Genomic DNA, 18980 nt, shown 5'->3' with positions numbered 1-18980 from the left:
CGATGCTGATCGGCAAATACTTCTGGTCATTCCATTTATATTTGTTGCACAGGGCCTGCACGCGGTGTCAGCGGGGCGCAATCAGCATCGCAAATTTTGCCAAACAAGGCAACTGTCATCCACAACCTAGCAGGGCCCTGCATCACTGGCACGAGTGTTCCACACCACTGGACCAATCTCAGCTTCCTGACGTCCCCGGAGGCCGCAGGTATAAATGGGCAGGTTCCCGTGGGATTTTTCAGATGGCGCGGCGGCGATGATGGGCAACGATCCCTAACTACGCCATTTACCTTCGTTTTGCACTTTATTTCCCGCTGCTCAGTGCGTAGTTGCGATAAATCTACAGTTATTCTGCCCTGCCCGCACATGCGCTTGTGCAGTGGGTATCGGGGCCTTTGCTCCAGCAAGCTAGTTCTTCGCGCTGTCATCAAAGAAATTCCTGGACCTTCGGTGGACGAAATGTTTAAGAACTTTATGAAAGGCCAAGAACCCATATTGGCTAGCATTTTTTACCTGAAGCCCTGAAAGCCTTTTGGCCTTGAAAATACTGAGAGTTCTGAAACTATACAAACCGCTTTTCAAGCATTGAATGAAAGACACGGTCGGTTGATTGATGTGTAGCGGTTACAACAGATCTCCGAACAGCTATTGATGCAGTACAGGGGACTCTGAAGTCATCGGACGTCAAGCTAGACTTTTTACTTTAGTAGACTTTGTAATCTTGGTGTACTTGGAATTCCGAGCAACCTTAATAAATCGGGGTAAGCTTTTCTCAAGAACAACCTGCCTCATGAGAAGTTAGGCGTAAACTGCCTATCTTTTATTGGCATATATAGAAACCCGTCAGCTTGCCAGAGTGCGCACAAAGAAACAACAGAACATCGATGCGCACCTTTACAAGCTCCGCCATTGACAAGTCGAGTTCCAACCCTGTGACCAAATTTCGGTCTGGACTCCCGTGCGCCGTATAGGACTATGCGAGAAGCTTTTGTGTCGCTACTTCAGACCTTGCAGAGTGTTGCAGCGAATCAGTGTCGTGAATTACAAAGTCCTACCTGACGGAAGCCAGTCTCCTCGACTTCAACAACCGCAATCTGAGATTGTGTACGTTGTGTGGTTGAAACCGTACTATTGCTCCTAATATTCGAAGTTTTCAGCCGCTTAGGTTAGTTTATGCTGTGGCTCTTCCCCCATTGCCTCGTGACTATATCGCACACCACAGTGATTGTGACTATAGCCTATGTGTTCTTCCTAGGTCATCTCGGCGCTCTCACGTGAAGGCTATGTATGTTTTCCTTGTTTTTGTTTTGATACGGGCATAATGCCACAGGATGTGGCACAGAAAAGTTACTGAAGAAGAGGAGAACGAGGTTGCTCTCGGCATCGCGCGTTGACGCTTGCGTTTCGTAAAGAGCAATACCCTGGATCCTCATTCAGCCTGTATACTGCAACAGTGTATACGCAACATTATAGACGGAGCTGATATTTCAAAGACAAAGGAAGAACTCGGTGCCCTTTCCCTGTGTGAAGCATGATGACCAGCGAAACTGTATATGTGGGCCCCTTAATGGCGAACTGCACCTCCGTCGCGGATTGGCCCGGCATTGCACCATCTTCGTGATTGGCACAGGTATGAGAAGGGCTTAACGCCTGTTTCCTCTCCGCCACGCGTCCACCCGCAACCGCACTGTCTCGGGGGTTTTGTGTCTTTACACGGGCATGAACCTGGGGGAAGTAGCCCTTAACAGCATCGCTGGAAATGTGCATGTTTCGCCCACGGTCGCTTTATCTGACAAAGAAAAAGGTTTTTACGTATCTGAACGAGAGAGAGAAGGAGATTAGGCAACGCCAGATCGTGCGCTTATATCGCTTTTTTTCTGTTTTCATTTCCTTTTCATGCTGTACAAAAGTTTGTGAAGTATGATGTTTTCTGTGGCATGAACGCTGTTTGCTCTGATGAGTGGTCGAAAATGTGTGTCGTTCTCTTCTTTGAACTGCTCCACGCATGCGGTGGAAGGCATGTTCATGTATGATTTGCCCAACGTTAAAACCACAGCTGCAATAGACCACTCGTGTTTGTTCATTCTGCGTGACGTCGTTGTTTCAAAGAGGCGGCGCCATGTTCCATCATGACTAGCGAGCTAGCCAACCAACTAGCATTTAAGCTAATTCCGCGGTTTTACTTGGATGAACGCCGATTTGAATATAAGGCACGCCGTATTGGCGGACTCGGGATTAATTTTGAACACAAGTGAGGGAAGAACGCTTGGCGGGTCGAGTCGTGCGGATGCGCTCCGTATGGGCTCCCGAGTTCTTGGTCTTTTCCGAGCGACTATCTGTACCAGAAGACCTGGACCTGCTCCCACAAGGTCATGGAGAGTGCCTGGAACCCTGCCGCTGTTTTTCGAGGCACGGAAGACCCATTTTTGCCCCTTTAGGGGCATTTTAGTTCACCGGCCGCAACTAGTCGAGCTGGGCCTACTCCAGGCCTAGCGCGATTAGGGACGCTTTCGGCGTCGCCACCGGCCCCTCGAGCCACCACCGACGCCGTGGCGATGGAGTTCGCCGTAGACGGAGAAGAAATCTCCCCGGAGGAATATGAAGACCGAAGCCTATGGATACAGGCGGCCATCTAAGCCCATGATCGAGCTCACCCCAAGCATGGGGACGCCAATGCCCAACAGGCTACAGCTATGACATCGACGGACGCCACCGCCAAGGCCGTCCAGACCAGGGGGGTGACGCCGCCCATATAAAGAGAAGCCGCTCCCGCGTTTGCCCGAGAACGACCACTAATTGTACACCGGGTGCGAGGCGGACTTCGCCTCCGAGACCACACGGCCACTACACTACTGTACGCTCTGTGCCTGGACATCGGAATGAACTTTGGAGAAATCAAGCAACACGACCAAGTACAAGCAGCACGACCAAGTAAGGATCAATCCTTTTAACAACTCCTTTACCAGGAGCACCCCTTCTATGGAACGCGCAGGGAAATACGCGGAAGTACAACATATCAAAATCCAAGACCAAGTCTATTCTACGTGTGCCTACGTAGCAGCACCGGACAACAGCATCAAAGGGATTGCGTATCACGTTTTAGGAGACCAAAGCCACGCCAAGATCATGGACGACATCGTTAAAGTCAAACCACAGCTAGAGATTGTGGACGCAAGAAGGATGGGAAAATCATCAAAAGCCCTGCACATCACTTTCGCCAACACCAAGTGTCCCGGACTCCATTTGATTCGGCGGAGGAATGCACAACTGCTGCCTCTTCAGACCCAAAAGTAGAAGCATGCTACAACTGTTGAAGACCGGGAGATCGCTCGGACGTGTGTCCGGAAGAACGAAGAAACCTCTGCTACAGGTGCGGCGATAGGCATCCGGTCCAAGAGGAGCCAACGTGGACGCTGAAGTGCATCCTGTGCAAGGGAGAACATTTCACGGGATCCAACCAGTGCAAGATCAGATATGAGAGACCACCTGCCAAGAGAAATAAGAAACGGAATGGCAAGCCTCAAGTGGAATTTCAGCGACCGGAGGGACAGAGAGCGCTACCGGCCCACCGGAAACAGCAGCAGCAAGAGCGAGGCAGAAGCACATCGAGAAACCAAGCCCAGGGTAACGACCGAGAGAAACGAGACCGCTTGGAGTCCTACCCGGCGCTACCGAACGCCTGGCCGGAAGGAGCACCCCATCAGGTGAGCGGGACACCGCAATCCTCCCACGCAAGTAATGAAATTAAAGAGCGTAAGGCAATAATACAAAAACAGGAAAGAATAATTCAGGAACTAATGAAGGCAATAACGCAACAGCAGCAAGAAAGTAAACATATATTGCTCAACAACCCGCGATCTTAACACAGGAACCGCGGAAGGCCTCCCTCCCCCCGTCAAACGCATGCTCGAGGGCACCCTCACCTGCAAGAGGGCCACCGGCAAAAAAGAGGTCTATTGAAGACTCAAAGAATCACGAAAACCGGAATCACGAGGAAGTAATGAGCCTAAGAAGAAGAGTGGCAACGAGATTAGACAAAATTGAGGAAAGGCAAACAATATTGAAGCAAACATAGAAGCACGCCTCACAGCTATCAGAAACGAGACCAGGGGGCAATATCAAACCTTAGCAGAACAAGTAAGAGTCCTCACAAACGCAGCGACGGCTACAAACGAGCTAGTACACAAACATGACAAGCAAATGGTTAAGGCGATGGGCAAACTCTTCCCGGCCCCAGGACCCATGACCTCCACCACAGCATAGTCCATCTCCATCCCTAATGCCAATCATGGGGAAGGGCCAGACGAAGATAAGAATATGGCAATGGAACTGTAGGAGCTTCCGCGGAAAGCGGGAGAACCTAGAGCTCCACATTCAAAACCTTGAAACAGAAAAAAATCCCAGATGTCATAGCCCTACAAGAAACCAGGAAACAAGTAAAGTTCCGGGATTATACAACGGCAAAGAAGAAAAACCACTCACGGCCTTCTTGGCCCATAGAAATCTAATGGCAATAGAGCACGAAATTCAATCGAACGGTGCAGACTACCTCCTGATAGAGGTCATACCGCTAAAAAGAAGCGAGGCCCCGCTGTTCATTCTAAACATATATAGAACCCGCAAAGCGGGATCCTCCCCCATAATAAAAGCCATGAACGAAGCCAGAAAAATCAGTAATACGAATCCCCTAATAGTAGTCGGCGATATGAACACACGACACATGACATGGGGTTACAGAACAAATTTAAAAAAGGAACTAGCCTCTGGCAACATTTTCAGGATGAATGATACACGCTGCTGACAGATCCGCTGGTGCCAACTAGGATAGGGAACAGTGTGCAAGCCAACACATGCCCTGACCTGACCCTATGCAAAAACATAGTAGACGCACAGTGGCACAACCCGAACGAAAACCTAGGGAGCGACCATTACATTATAGAGACCACTACACCCAGCAGTACGCTCAACAAAGAAAGAAGGGTGACACGCGTGGTAGACTGGGATAAATTCAGAGAAAGGAAACAGGGTAACGCAGATGGCAAGAAGATTGAAATCCTAAATGAATGGATTCACAAACTCTTGAAAGACGCAGAGCACAACACCAAGACGATAGAGATAGCAGCCGAAAACAATGCCGCTGACAGCAGATCATTACACATGTGGCAGGCACATAATAGCTTACAAAAAGATGGATGAAACAAAAACACAACAGAAAACTTAGGATTAGAATAGCCAAACTAGAAAGAGAAATCGAAAGTCATTCTCAAAACTTAGTAATACAACAATGGGGACAAACACGCGATCAATTGAGCGGGAAATTGGGGGCTCAAAGACACATGGCATCTTCTGATACATCTTTTAGGCCCAGAAAACAGCAGAGCCGCTCACCAGAGGGATGTAGCACGCATAATTCATGCAAGCCCACTTAATGACGAAGAAATGATAACGGAATTACAAAACCGATACCTATGTACAACAAAAACCCTGACACTTCCCAACTACAGCGGCAACCCCAACCCTGAACTTGACGAAAACATAACGGTAGCAGAGGTAAAGGCGGCCATACAGAAACTTAGAACATGCCCCGCTTCAGGAGCGAAAGGGGTGATGAACAAAATACTAAGAAATCTAGACGAGGACTCTATTCAGAGGATCGCGGAGTACTTTAACAAGTGCTGGAAGTGTGGGTGGCTGCCAGAGACGTGGAAACACGCCAAGGTAACATTCATACCCAAGCCAGGCAAGAAACTCGAACTAAGCAACCTCAGACCCATATCCCTAACATCATGCTTAGGGAAGCTGTTGGAGCACGTGGTGCTATCTAGATTACAAGACCACATGGACAAGCACAATCTCTTTCCGCAAATGATGATAGGCTTCCGGCCCAACCTGTCTACGCAAGATATAATGCTCAGGATTTCGGAAGAGGTAATAAACACACCGAATAACACCAACACTAAAGCAATAATGGCACTGGACCTCACCAAAGCCTTCGATAATGTCAACCACAATGTCATCATGAATGACCTCTCCGACTTGAACGTGGGGGAGAGAATATACTCATACATCAAGGCTTTTCTAACCGACAGAACGGCTCAAATAACATTCGGAAGCATCAAGTCGGATACATTACAATTAGGAAGCAAAGGCACACCGCAGGGGTCAGTGCTGTCACCCTTTCTGTTCAACATAAAACGCATACCAATGGCCTAGCTTTTGCCGCCATACCAAACTTATCATCGGCACTCTACGCAGACGACATCATCCTCTGCACAGTCAGGGGAAACGAAGGTGATATCGAGAGAACGCTACAGACGGGAGCGAATATAGTGACCGGATACGCCAGGAAAGTTGGACTAAAGTGCTCGCCACAAAAATCCGAACTCCTAGTTATCAGACACAGACCTAAGAAAAACGATCTCCCGGCAGAATTGGATGTTAGAGTTGATGGTACAAAAGTTCCAGAAGTACAAACCTTCAGAATCCTGGGAATGTACATTCAAAACAAAGGGAAAAACGCATCTACACTAAACAAACTAGTCGCATGCGTTGGACAAACCAACAGGCTCATAAGACGAATAGCTAACAAACACAGGGGAATAGAAGAAACAGATTTGAAGAGGCTAGTGCAGGCTTTCGTGCTCAGCCGCATAGTATATTCTCTCCCCTATCTCAAACTTCAGGCAGCGGAAGAGAACAAGGTTGAATGCCTCATAAGACAATCATACAAGGCACCTCTTCATCTCCCTAAGTATACGTCAACAGAAAGGCTGCTAATGTTAGGCATACAAAACACGCTTCCCGAGCTAGTTGAGGCGCTCAGAATCGCACAGTACGACAGGCTAACAAGACGACCCACGGAAAGACACATACTAAGAACCTTGGATAACAGGGCAGAATGCATAGAGACGGATGCCTTGCAAATGCCTAGAGACATACACAAGTTTCTGAGACTGGATCCAATCCCGAAAAACATGCGTCCCGGACACCACGCAGAAAGGAGGAAGGCGCGAGCCAAAGCCCTCCACAGGTAATATTCAAACCCTAAGGAGGCAGTCTGTACGGACGTTGCAGAGCTCTTTGATCACGATGCCTTTTCGATAGGCGTCATCGGCATGAACCTAAAACCAATTTCAGCCGCCTCTGTGCGGAGCAAAAAGGCACACGAGGCGGAGGAAGCGGCCATCGCCCTAGCCATTATAAGCACTGAAGCCAACACAATTTTAGCGACTCGAAGACAGCCGTTCGAGACTTTGCAAAAGGGAGGGTCCACAAGCCCGCCAAAGAAATGCTAAAACCGCAAAATTTCAATGCCACACCCATTAGAATCATATGGGTTCCGGCCCACGCGTCGCATCCTGGGAACGAGGTGGCCTACAACTTAGTCCAAGGTTTCGTCAACCGGGCAGTGGGCGAGCCGGTCCTGACGTCGGCCAGAGAGCTAGACCAACTACCACGAGATAATATTATATTACAGAAACAATAGAAGGACGCTCTCGCCGCCGGACAGAAGCCTTAATAAACAGCAACAAGTGGCCTGGCGGAAGCTAACTAACACCTTCCCCAACCCCTATATATACTCAAAGGCCTACCCAGGAGTCTGCACCCCCAAATGTAAGCTCTGCGGGGTCACAAAGGCAGATTTAAAACACATTTTATTCGACTGCGACAATATAAAACCGAAACGAGAATGGCAACTCTCTAAAGAGCAGAGTGGGAGGATGCGATGTCCAGCTCGGACCCTGCGGATCAACTGCAGGTCGTCAGCTGGGTTTTGGAAGTCGCCGACAGACAGGGCCTCACGACCATAACAGGTGGCACTAGGGGAACTGATCGGTTGGCCACCTCACACGCCCTGGAAGCCCATTAAAGCAAACCAAATCCTTCCTGTGGACGAAATAAAGATTTACCACCACCAAAACACGTGCATCTTTAACGTACCCCCGACACACCCGACGCGAACACTTTTGCATTTCTCCCCCATTGAAATGCGGGCGGGGCAGCTGCGATGTCACGTCGCGATCTCGTGCTTAGCAGTGCAGACCCACATGCGCTAAGCCACCGCGGCGGGTACTGATGATGTGGATGTAATGACCAGAAGAGAATGACATAGACAAAGCGATCTGGAAACTATGAATATGGTTTAGACGTTTCTCATAACTGCACGAAAAAACGAGGACAAAAGAAGGAAACACACACCATACCACCAGTGCAGACTGCCAACTGTTTATTTTTGGAAAGCAAGCCACATATCATTCGCGAACCTGTTCACGCGTCTGCATCGTGACTCTCACATGTGCCGATAAGCATAAACACGTAAAAGAATATGTACTGGGCAACAGTGTATCCAAGATTGCGACAAGCGATCGCCAAAATAACCATGAGCCAATCTTAGAGCATCATCAAAGAAGGCGAGATAAAATAGAAAAACACGAAGAGACTGCGAAAATGTGAAGAAAACGGATATGGCACTTAACAAATAACCGGTGTAAAGGCGAAACATGAGGCCATAAAATCGTTTGAAGAAAGCCAAAAGAGCGAACAAACAAACAAACAAAAGAAACATAACAACAAAGGGGGATATCACACCAATCAACAAATGAGGAAATGACGGTATGAAGTGATGAAGCCTCAAAATTTGGCCTAATGAAAACAACCAGGGAAAGCGGGGTGACGGCGACTGTTGAATTTGCAAACGTGACTATGGAAAGAATGATACCTGTTGAAAAGCTAACGCTCGGCGGCACCCACAGCACAAAACACCAACAAAAACAACACAAAAATAAACAAAAAACAAAAACCCCAGATCACCAAAATGAATTTTTTAAAAGACATATTCCCCAAAATTGACTTCTTCTGGAAGCAACGAGACAGACGGCGGGCTGATTGATTGGTCGCCGTTTTTATATCTTAAACGCTTCGACTATCTCCCTTTCACTGTGATACCTCTCAAAGAACCGGAACGTTGTCTCATGAAAAATTGCTTTGCAAGAGTTGTTTCTTCCACCCTCTTCCTCTGCATCTGCCTCATTGCATGGCCAAGTGTCTCCTGCCTTGTTCTTTGCATCCAGCTGGTGTTCCCGTTTTCATTGATGCACCTGTCCGTTTGTTCAAAATAAATCTTGCCACATGTCTAGGGAATCGAATACACTACCCCACAAACACAACCTGTGTAGTGCGTTTTCTGCATCGTTGAACATTTTGGCCTACTCTTTCTCTTGCCTGTAACCATGGGGCACACTCTACTGAGCATGCATGGGGCCGAAAAAACGATCTTGACCCGTTGCAGCTGGCCACTTTTTTTGCTGATGTGCGAAACTCGATTGATATAGGGTATGACCTACAGACATACAGGGGATACAGGGGAATACTTACAGGATATACTCGAAAAAGGGCCGATGTCTTCATTCGAGCCGGCACCTGAGCGATCGGAGCTTCTTGCCGTGGTGCATCTAGTGCGGCAGCGAGTCCTGGAAAAGAAGCGGGAACGTGCTGATGGGGGACGGTGTGGACTGCCTGCAGTGCACCTGAAGTGATCAGCGAGGGAAAAAGAACCCTTAAGGAAAGTAGTGAGCTACATCAAGAAAAATGACCTCTCCATCTGACAGGCGGATAAAGGAGGAGGCTTCATGGTTATGCCTGCTGCCACATTTGACAGAAAGGCAACTGAAGCTGTAAAAAATACTTTCGAGATTGCTGATTTCCTCTTGAAGAGACAGAAACGATTTGCCGTCAAGTTTCGAAAAAGCATTCACCTGGATTCGTTAAGGAATGTAGTTGAGAGCGAAGGAACAAGCCACCTCGAGGTCTTCTTGACTGGAAAGACACATAAACTGGACAGCCCCCTGATATCCATCATTTCAGAAAAAGACACTTCGCAAAGGATAATTGGGAACTTTCTTAAATGAAACCTGCAGATGATAGTTGGCAAGGACCGGTTTATAGTCCGATCTTCCACGAAAGTCGTCAGACACCAGGAAGAAAAATTTCTTAGGGCTACAAAGGGGTTCTCGATTGACACCGAGGACCTGTCCTACTCAATCCCACATGATGGTCTGTTCACAGCTATTAAGCAGCAAATTCAAGAGACCTGGGAAGTCGAATGTCACAATACGGCAGGGGTGAGCACAGAGGATTTCCTCGAACTGTTAAGCTTTTATTTGAGTTCCACAGTATTGCCTTTTATGGAAATCACTATGTGCAGATGGCTGGAATATGTATAGGTTCTTCAGTTTCACCTATTCTTTGAGATATATATCTGCTAGCGTTTGATAAACGAGTTCAGCAATTATTTTTCGGGAATCATGTCGTGCGCAATTTCCTTTATGTTGATGACTCCTTAGTCGTAGCCTACGTGCCCGCACAAGATAAGCCTAATAATGCGGTAGATCACCTATTTAAGATATTCCAATGAGCTTCGAGGCGGCACCCAAGTTAGGCAGCGTTATATAACACCCTTCAGTTTTTGGAGCTCCGTCATAATTTTTATCCAAAACACATCTGTTGGTATTACAACCCAACGACAAAGAAGGGCCCACTGTCATTTCAAAGTGCACATTCCAAACTAGTTAAGAGAGCCAACATAGCCTAGTTTGTGTGTCCACCCTGAAAAAATCATGCGAGCACAAGTTAGAAACCAGTTTCAATCAGCAAGTTAAGCCATTTTTTTCGGCTAGATGAAAGCTCAGTAGAGTGTGCCCCATTATTAAAGGTAAGATAAAGAATACGCCACAATGTTCAACCATTCCAAAACGCACTGCACAGATTGTGTTTGTGGGGTAGTGTATTCAATTCCCTTGACATGTGACAACATTTATATTGGGCAAACGGGCAGGTATTTCAGTGAAAGGGCACGCGAACACCAGTGGCTTGTATAGAACAAGGCAGGAGGCACGTTGACCCTGCACTGTGACAGATGCGGAGGAAAGAAAGAGCGCGGAAGAAACAACCTTTCCAAACCCATTTTGATGAAGACAACGTTTCTGTTCTAGTCGAGGGATCAGACTGAGAAGGAGATTGTCGAAGCGTTCTGCGTACAAAAAGAATAACGACACATGTATTAGTACGCGATCGGTCTCGTTGCTTCCAGAAGAAGTGATTTTTCTGGAATATGTATTTTTAAGAAATTTGGCGGTCTAAGGTTTTCAGTTTTTGTTTTTTTGGTGTTTGTTGTAGGTGCTTTGTGCTGTGAGTGCAGCCGAGCGTTGGTTTTTTCACTAGTTCTCATTTTTTCCATAGTCACGTTTGTAAATTCTATAGTGGGCGTCATTCCCAATTTGCATGGTTGTTTTCATTAAGCCATATGTTGAGCCTTCATCCTTTCGTGACGTCATTTCCAGATTTGTTCCTCGGCGTGATATTCCCCGTTTGTTGTCACGTTGTTTTCTTGTTTTTGTATTGCCCTTTTTCCTTTCTTAAAACAATTTTATGGCCTCATCCTTCGCATTTACGTTGGTTATTTGTTGGGTGCAATATTCGTTGTCCTTCACATTTTAGCAATCTCTGCCTGTTTTTCTTTCTGTTTTTTATGTTATGTCTGCCTCTTTTATAATGCTCTAAGATTGGCTCATGGTTATTTTGGCGATCGCTTGTCGCAATCTCTGATACACTGTTCCCCAGCAGATAACCTTTTACGTTCTTATGTTTATCGGGACACTTGAGAGTGACAATGCGGACACGTGCACAGGTTCCCGAATAATGTGTATATATATATATATATATATATATATATATATATATATATATATACGTTGCTTGCTTGCAAAAAATACACACTTGGCACTCGGCGCTCGTGGTGTGGTGTGTGTTTCTTTCTTGTGTCCTAGTTTTTTTCGTGCTGTTATAAGAAACGTCTAAAGCTATGAACCGACTAGTCCACCAGAACGTCCTAGTATGGCAGTGGCGGTATGGCGATACGATTCCTAAATGCTTGACATGTTACAACGACGATAGCGTGACCACGAAGGTTTGAGGAGAAGGGCTGATGGCGTATGTGGGACTGGATAGTACGGCGACGACTTCATTCCAAAGGCTGTGTAACGACAAAGCTATGACAAGAAGCGGATGAGAAAGCTTCATTGATGATGAAGAAACATGCGCGATCGTATCATGAGGCCTGTTGCATGCCGATGCATAACGCTGATGGCATGGCTATGGTGGCATAACCTTAAGTGAATGACGACAGTTACCACACAATGAAGAATTTATAATGATGTTGATAGAATGATGAAACCATTTGACGAACCATGACGACACTGGGATGACGTTTGCGAAATGATGAAATTGCAAAGAGAGCAGCATGACAACAGTGGTATGAAGATGACTGTGGGACTACGACGGAATTACGAGTGTCAGGTGAGCAAGTTAAAATGCCGAAGATGGAGCAAGCGCGACCGCATCACACAATGCTCTAAAAGCGGAAATATGATGACCAATGCATGATAAGGACGCAACGAAGACGGTAGCATGACAGTTGTATGAATACAATAGGATGAAAAGGAGGGTACGATTAGAATGGCATGACGGTGACTCAATTAGAAAAACACGTTGCGGGACTTGTTGGCGAATAAAACACTTTGGCGGTCTAGTTTGTTAGAATCCATGGTAGAGTGTATAAGCGCGACAGTACGAAGACGTAGGAAGAAACAGATACACAGACACAGCGCTTGGCGTTCAGCTATGGATTTTATTTTCGCACGCATCGATAAATATACACCATACGAGCGGAAACAAATGTAACAGCAAAGAGGAACATTCAGTGGTGAATTTCGATTAACCGTACACGTGTGCAAAGCATAGGGAAAACATGTACCGCAGTGGTCACAAAGATAAACCGAGGAATCGTATCTCCTTTTCAGGTAGCGATACCGAAGGCTTGCTTACGCACTTTTCCTCTAATTTTGCAATCTGGTAGGCCTCTACAGTCTCCTTCGTCCTCCTGTTGTTGCTGACGCAATTTTTTCTTAAGGACACTGAAAAACAGTATGGGAAGGCCGACCACTCTTTATGTCTTTCCCTGTCCTCGTCAAGAATGTAGCACTGGATTACTTGCTTTGGCAAAAAAAAATGGAGGACGCTTAAGCTTCGCCTTCAAGAGTGGAACGCGATAGCGTTATCGCGCCCCGTTCGCACCGCCTACTCAAACGCGCTATGCCAGCCAAACGTCGCGATCGGCAGAGATAGCCGGACCCCGAAGCGCCCTGAAGGTGGACGCGGGCATCCGGCGAGTGGCGCGCCACGTGTCGGGGCAGCGCCGTACATTGCCAGGAGGGTGGCGTCTGTGTTTGCCGCAAGATGGCTCTGTGTGTGCGCTGAGCGAAGAAGTTTAGCGGAAACGTACTTCGCTACTCGTGAAACTGCGACTTCTGTAAGTTACATGGTCATAAGTACCGATATACACCTCAGTATAAATTTCTACGGCACATTTCTAAGGCAACACCGCATTCACTAGAGGCAATTTTGTCCCGTTTTGAAAGAACGAACTAGTGGCTGAATGGTAGCGTCTCCGCCTCACACTCCGGAGACCCTGGTTCGATTCCCACCAGCCCATCTCACAAGATGTGTTTTATTCATGAAGTGCCCTCTAGAATTTATCGTTCACGGCCAACACCGTGGACGCCGATGCCGACGACACCGGCTTTTCTGCGACACGATCTCCTTAACCCTGTCGCGTTAAAAAGTTTATGGCAATTACGTCGGGACGATGACGGCATGATGAGGATCGCATGAGAAAACTGGAGGGACGTTTAGCATCAAATGCATGACGACTGTATGACGACGATGGCAGGATGACAGTAGTACGGCAAAGCTGGTACGACAATGGAATGAGCATGGTGGCACCATGCATGAGAGCACAAACTAGTGAACAAAGTTATTAGAGAATTTCTGAGAAGGGTTGACGTAGAAGGCGTGGCGACAACGGCGTGACGAGAGTCGTATGACAAGCCTGGGGTGATGGTCGAAAAACCACAGCGGCGTCCCACCGACGGTACGGCAACGAATTAATAAAGATTTTATGATGTATTTAGCGGGACGACGAAAGCTTGACGATGCAAGTTTGACACGGCTGGAAACACGACGATGAAACAACCAAGACGGCATCACCACCACGAGTGCATACCTTCACTGGCATAAGCTATTTGAGAACTTCGACCAGTGGGTCCTTCTAATATGCGTGAGGCTCTCGCATAACCATGCTGTAATGCTGGCGGTGATACAATCACCGCGATGGCATTACGACCACAAACACATGCCTAGTGGCCCGAACTAGCACGCAACTTCGGCCCATGGGTCGATGTAATAGGACGGACCAACGGACGGACTGATTGACAGACCTGTCTAATGTTACGTCAGACGCAAGCGCCAACAATCCAGTGTGTGACCTAAAACGATGAGAAATGGTACTCGGCTGTTCGGCAAAGCATTGCGCTGATATTCGCACTCCCTTCCGAGCACAGAAATAAAAACACGTGCAGAGCTGCTTCTCGCACGTACGCTTTCCTGTCACCACATGTGCTCGCGAAGAACCCGCACAAACATGAGGGCGTAGTTTCTGCCGTGGAGCATTTCGACGGCAATCAATGCTAGTGCGGCGCACGCCTTCCTACCCTAACGTGCATTTAGAAGCGTTCCTAGGTGGCAGGTCGGTTATATGGCATGATATTAACGCGTAATGTTCCTAAAGCGCACAAAAAGCGCGACTGCAAACTCCGAAAGGAACAGAAATATTGCGGTGAAGGCTTTAAGAGAAATTAGGCTATGGGTAATATAACAGCTATGTAAACGATTCGGCAAGAGTCGCCGGTGGCATTTGTAAGCGCAGGAGAATGTGCGACAGGCATAGATAGATAGATAGATAGATAGATAGATAGATAGATAGATAGATAGATAGATAGATAGATAGATAGATAGATAGATAGATAGATAGATAGATAGATAGATAGATAGATAGATAGATAGATAGATAGATAGATAGATAGATAGATAGATTAAAAACCTCCAAAGTAGGGGATCAATGCTAATCGCCATAGAAAGTATTCGTTAGAAATCAGATAATGAAGAAGTATGTAAGACTTTTTACCTGTTTTACGTGTTTACCTCCTTGACAACTGTCTGAGGAAGTTTTTCTCAGTCTTCAATAGTGTTTCATAGAAAAGAATGCTTGCAAGATTTGGTATATCCATGAAGTCGCTGTACAAAGACTCAATTGAAAAGACGGCGGGAAGTACTATAAAGAATTAGCAGAAGAGGACCATGATAGCTGTTATAGTATAGTTTGTGGAATAAAAGAAAAAGACAATTGATCCAATGGCACACTGAAAAAGGTGGAAGACAGTGCGATGGCTTGATGTTTTCACTGATGTTTGAGGCTGGATCAAGATGTTCAGGCTTGGAGTGAGACCTTTATTCGGCGCTGGCGGTGTTCACGGTGTTAAAAACGTGTCGTCTTCGGTCACGACGGCGAGCTTATCCCCAACCCATCGCTACAGGCCTGAGCGTCACCTTTATCTAAACATATTTATTCAATAATGTTTTGCACAGTTATTGTTCCGTGAACATATTTCTACTTATTTCCTTGAGGACCATGTATTGGATGCTTACACTATGTGTAAACAAATGTTATGCGGCTTGCTATCCGTGAATAAAACAATTATCCGGAAATTTTGTATTACATATAACTACGTGTTGTCTTCTTAATCATTAGGAACTGTTATTAGTAATACTTTACACTAACAGGAAAACCTACAAAATATACCTATTCGCCTCTGAAACGGCTTATTCCAAATTTGTTGAACCATGAGCCCCGCTGATTTGCATGAAACCGCAACCTTCATACTTTACGAAATACATAGGGGACTGCACTTTTGGGCATCAAGCTTCCATGATTTGCCTCATTTATTTAAACTCATCGCTAAATTCGAAATTCCCAACAGTGCACAATTTTCGCATTTCTATTTTTTTTAGCTCTCCCTGTCTTACATATTTCTTCTCATTGCGCAAACCGTTTTTGATGTAACAACCCTTACGTAGCGTAATATATCTGATTATTTTGCTGTCATTTATGTATTGTTGTCCTGTCATTCCCTGCGCTCGCAGTCAGCAACGCAGCCAAATGTACGACATTCGCTTTTACCTTAGCAGCCATCTAAAACTTCATCTCTCGCGGAGTTGAATAACATTATCGCTTTATTTAGAACAGCTGACGTCGATTTAGGCCATGCTATGGAGCTGCGCGAACTAAGACAATGCTGGCATAGGCCCGCATGCCTCCAGCACGCAGACGTACCACCGCAGCTCACCATTGCGTTAGGTGCCACTTAAAGATGCGCACGCGGCAGAACTGTCCGCTAGAACATGACGCGAAATGTAAGCTCCAGGAGCATGTTCGGGTTTGGAGTACAGATCGCGGATGCCGACGTAGTGGAACATTTGTATGTCCCACACTCTTACGCAGAGTCGACGGCCACGCGCTCTACGACACCACGTAGTGTGACCTGAGCACACTACGCAAGCTAACTAAGTGTTTCTCTATTTCTTTTCGTTATTACGTGATTGAGAACTAGCACTTTTATATTTTCATGAGCACTGGGTCGATGATTGTTGAAAAGAGAACACTGAAAAACGTGCGCTGCGCTACCTTCTGCATCTCGCCACTTTCAACGAACTATTGTGATATCATCAGGTAAAAGCGCAAGAGATTTGCCGAATCAAATGACAATGCAACGGCGAAACTGTCAAGTAATGTAGAATAAATGAAGGAACCCGAATATTAATTTGGATGGCACGTTGATTTATGCATGAACATCCCTCACATTAATTTTGATGATCGACGAAGGTCCTTGAAAGATACGGTGGTCACAAAAGCGTAAGTTTTCGGCCTAGCCGTAGGTTCTTGTTCAATCGCTTAATCGCCGTTGTAATAGTCATTCCAATTTATTACCGTATCTATACACTTAAAATAAGTTCCGTTGACATGGTGGTTCACATGAAGCTCAAATCTGAATGCCAGGAATTAGACAATTTTGAAATAGCGTCACAGAGTGCAGACTTCAGACTACGGGAAGTCGCAAATGCACATGATGTCGAAAATGGCAGGGTGAATGTAGAGGTTATTAAGACACAAGGCGAATGTAGAGGTTATTAAGACACAAAAATATAGTTCCACTGGTTTCGCATACGTTGTGGAACGTTGAGATGCGGTATGTTTCAATAGCACCTTTGACATTTTTCCTATGTGCACCGTGGGCCACGTAAAAAATGCATGTCCTCAATATGAATGAAATATAAAAGACCAGACGTGGACGATGGGTTTCCAGAGAGTCCGAACGTTCCACAGGACATCTTATTCGTAACGTATGTCGCACTCAAGGTAACCCGACGGAATCCTGAACACACCCTACGTTCGGCTTTCGCCATGCATTGTTACGCTCAGAGACGATGACATGGAAATGGTAGGCTTCTTTTTAAGATCCGAAAAGGAAACAAGTTGCTAGCAAGATAAATTATTCATTCTTTATCGATGCTCTCGGGCTTCGCGTGTCTTCCATGCGCTGTTTATCCTGTAAGCCGGGGTTTATCCAAATATCCTTAATTGGCACTCTCCCGTACGGATTAGAATAGCTTTGACAAGCAAACGTAGGCATCACGAACCTGTGTTTGAATTATGAGGACATTGTACCACATAGGACAATACTCGTCAGCACTGTTTGAGCAAGGAATGTCTTCGGTGCAAGGAGAGGACATCTAACTTAAAGAGCCAAGTCCGCTTACTACATCAGGAACATTTGTTCAACCACTCCAGATCGTCTGAACTATTCCTTAGAGCGAACCTCTTTCTTTGGGTAAATCACGATCAGGATTTGCAAGCGACTTGCCGTCAGATGTGACTGAGAGCGCTCTTGGCGCTAGCTACTGACGTCTGCCTCATTGAAGCGAAAGAGATCGATTTATTTATCCTAACATATGACGGCTCACTGCTCAATCAGCAGGAAAGTAGTTCAGTTTAATGGGTCATACAGACATTCATCATGGGCGTATCAAACTTGTCTCTGAAGTACAGCAAAATATAGTCTTTCTCTACGCCCGACAAGATATGGCTATCAGGAAAGCCATAGAACAATTTTATTTTTGCGTATCTTTACTCATTTGTTTATATAAACGCATTTTCACAGCGCCAATGAGAAAGCGGTAGGAATTTCAAGGAAATCTACCACCCCGGATATTCACGTCAACTTCGCAATACTCAATACGTCAAGCAATATGCTGCTTCATGCTTCTGAATACGCGCAAAGCTATGTTTATGCGCTAGCATTTATGCGAAAAAGTTAACGCAAGCCTTGTTGTCTTGTCGCTGATATCGCTGGCTTATCTTGATTTCAATCACTGTAATTCAAATCAAGAAGCTTGAAACGCAATATCGATGAACGCCCACGGAAGATATCTGACGGAACTCGCGGTCATGATAATGAGAACAAATATATTATTGCCATTTTATTGCGGTACTGTAAAAACACGCACATCCTTAAACGGCACGTTCTTTATATAACATTTCTGTTTCTATACAAATTGCTAAGTTATAATTCGATATATTTTTCTTCCAGAAAATTCCATACTTCACGCCTTAATAGCCATAGCCACATCACTCGGATGCTGGTCAACGTTTAAACAGATTCAATAAAATTACCACTCGGTTCTGAAAACAAGTAGCGTTCACAGCAGAGTCCTCCTTCTTTCATGCTTCAGTGAATGCTTAGATGTATGATATATGTATGAGTAAGTACAGAAGCATGAATATATTTCATAAGTTTCCGAGTTTGATGACATCAGATCGGTGGACCAAATTTTAGCAGCTAAATCAGAATAATTGCTTTTTTAGAACAACATTTTTACAGTTACATGTGTTTGCCAACAAGAAATTCTGATTGAACGGTCGGTGAATGAAGCAGGGAGAAATTATTCTGGAGAAACAAGGCAATCTTTAT

At 45.8% G+C, this 18980-nt stretch overlaps 1 protein-coding gene across 3 annotated transcripts in view; it reads left to right on the top strand.

Moving 5' to 3' along the window:
- The window catches only part of LOC135904231 (uncharacterized), a 121801-nt gene extending 103100 nt beyond the window's left edge, over positions 1 to 18701 (top strand). For all 3 annotated transcript variants that reach the window (XR_011509018.1, XM_065434871.2, XM_065434873.2), the window contains one exon: positions 18600 to 18701. Coding sequence is in view for 2 of the 3 variants with exons in the window: in XM_065434871.2 (XP_065290943.1) it covers positions 18600 to 18623 (24 nt within the window). In the remaining variant the exon portion in view is untranslated. The remainder of the gene's footprint in view (positions 1 to 18599) is intronic.
- The last annotated feature ends 279 nt before the right edge of the window (positions 18702 to 18980 follow it).

Source organism: Dermacentor albipictus, chromosome 10 (genome assembly GCF_038994185.2).
Source record: "Dermacentor albipictus isolate Rhodes 1998 colony chromosome 10, USDA_Dalb.pri_finalv2, whole genome shotgun sequence".
NCBI lineage: Eukaryota > Metazoa > Arthropoda > Arachnida > Ixodida > Ixodidae > Dermacentor > Dermacentor albipictus.
Note: the sequence above shows the minus strand (reverse complement) of the source record. Positions and strands in the feature narration are given on the sequence as shown.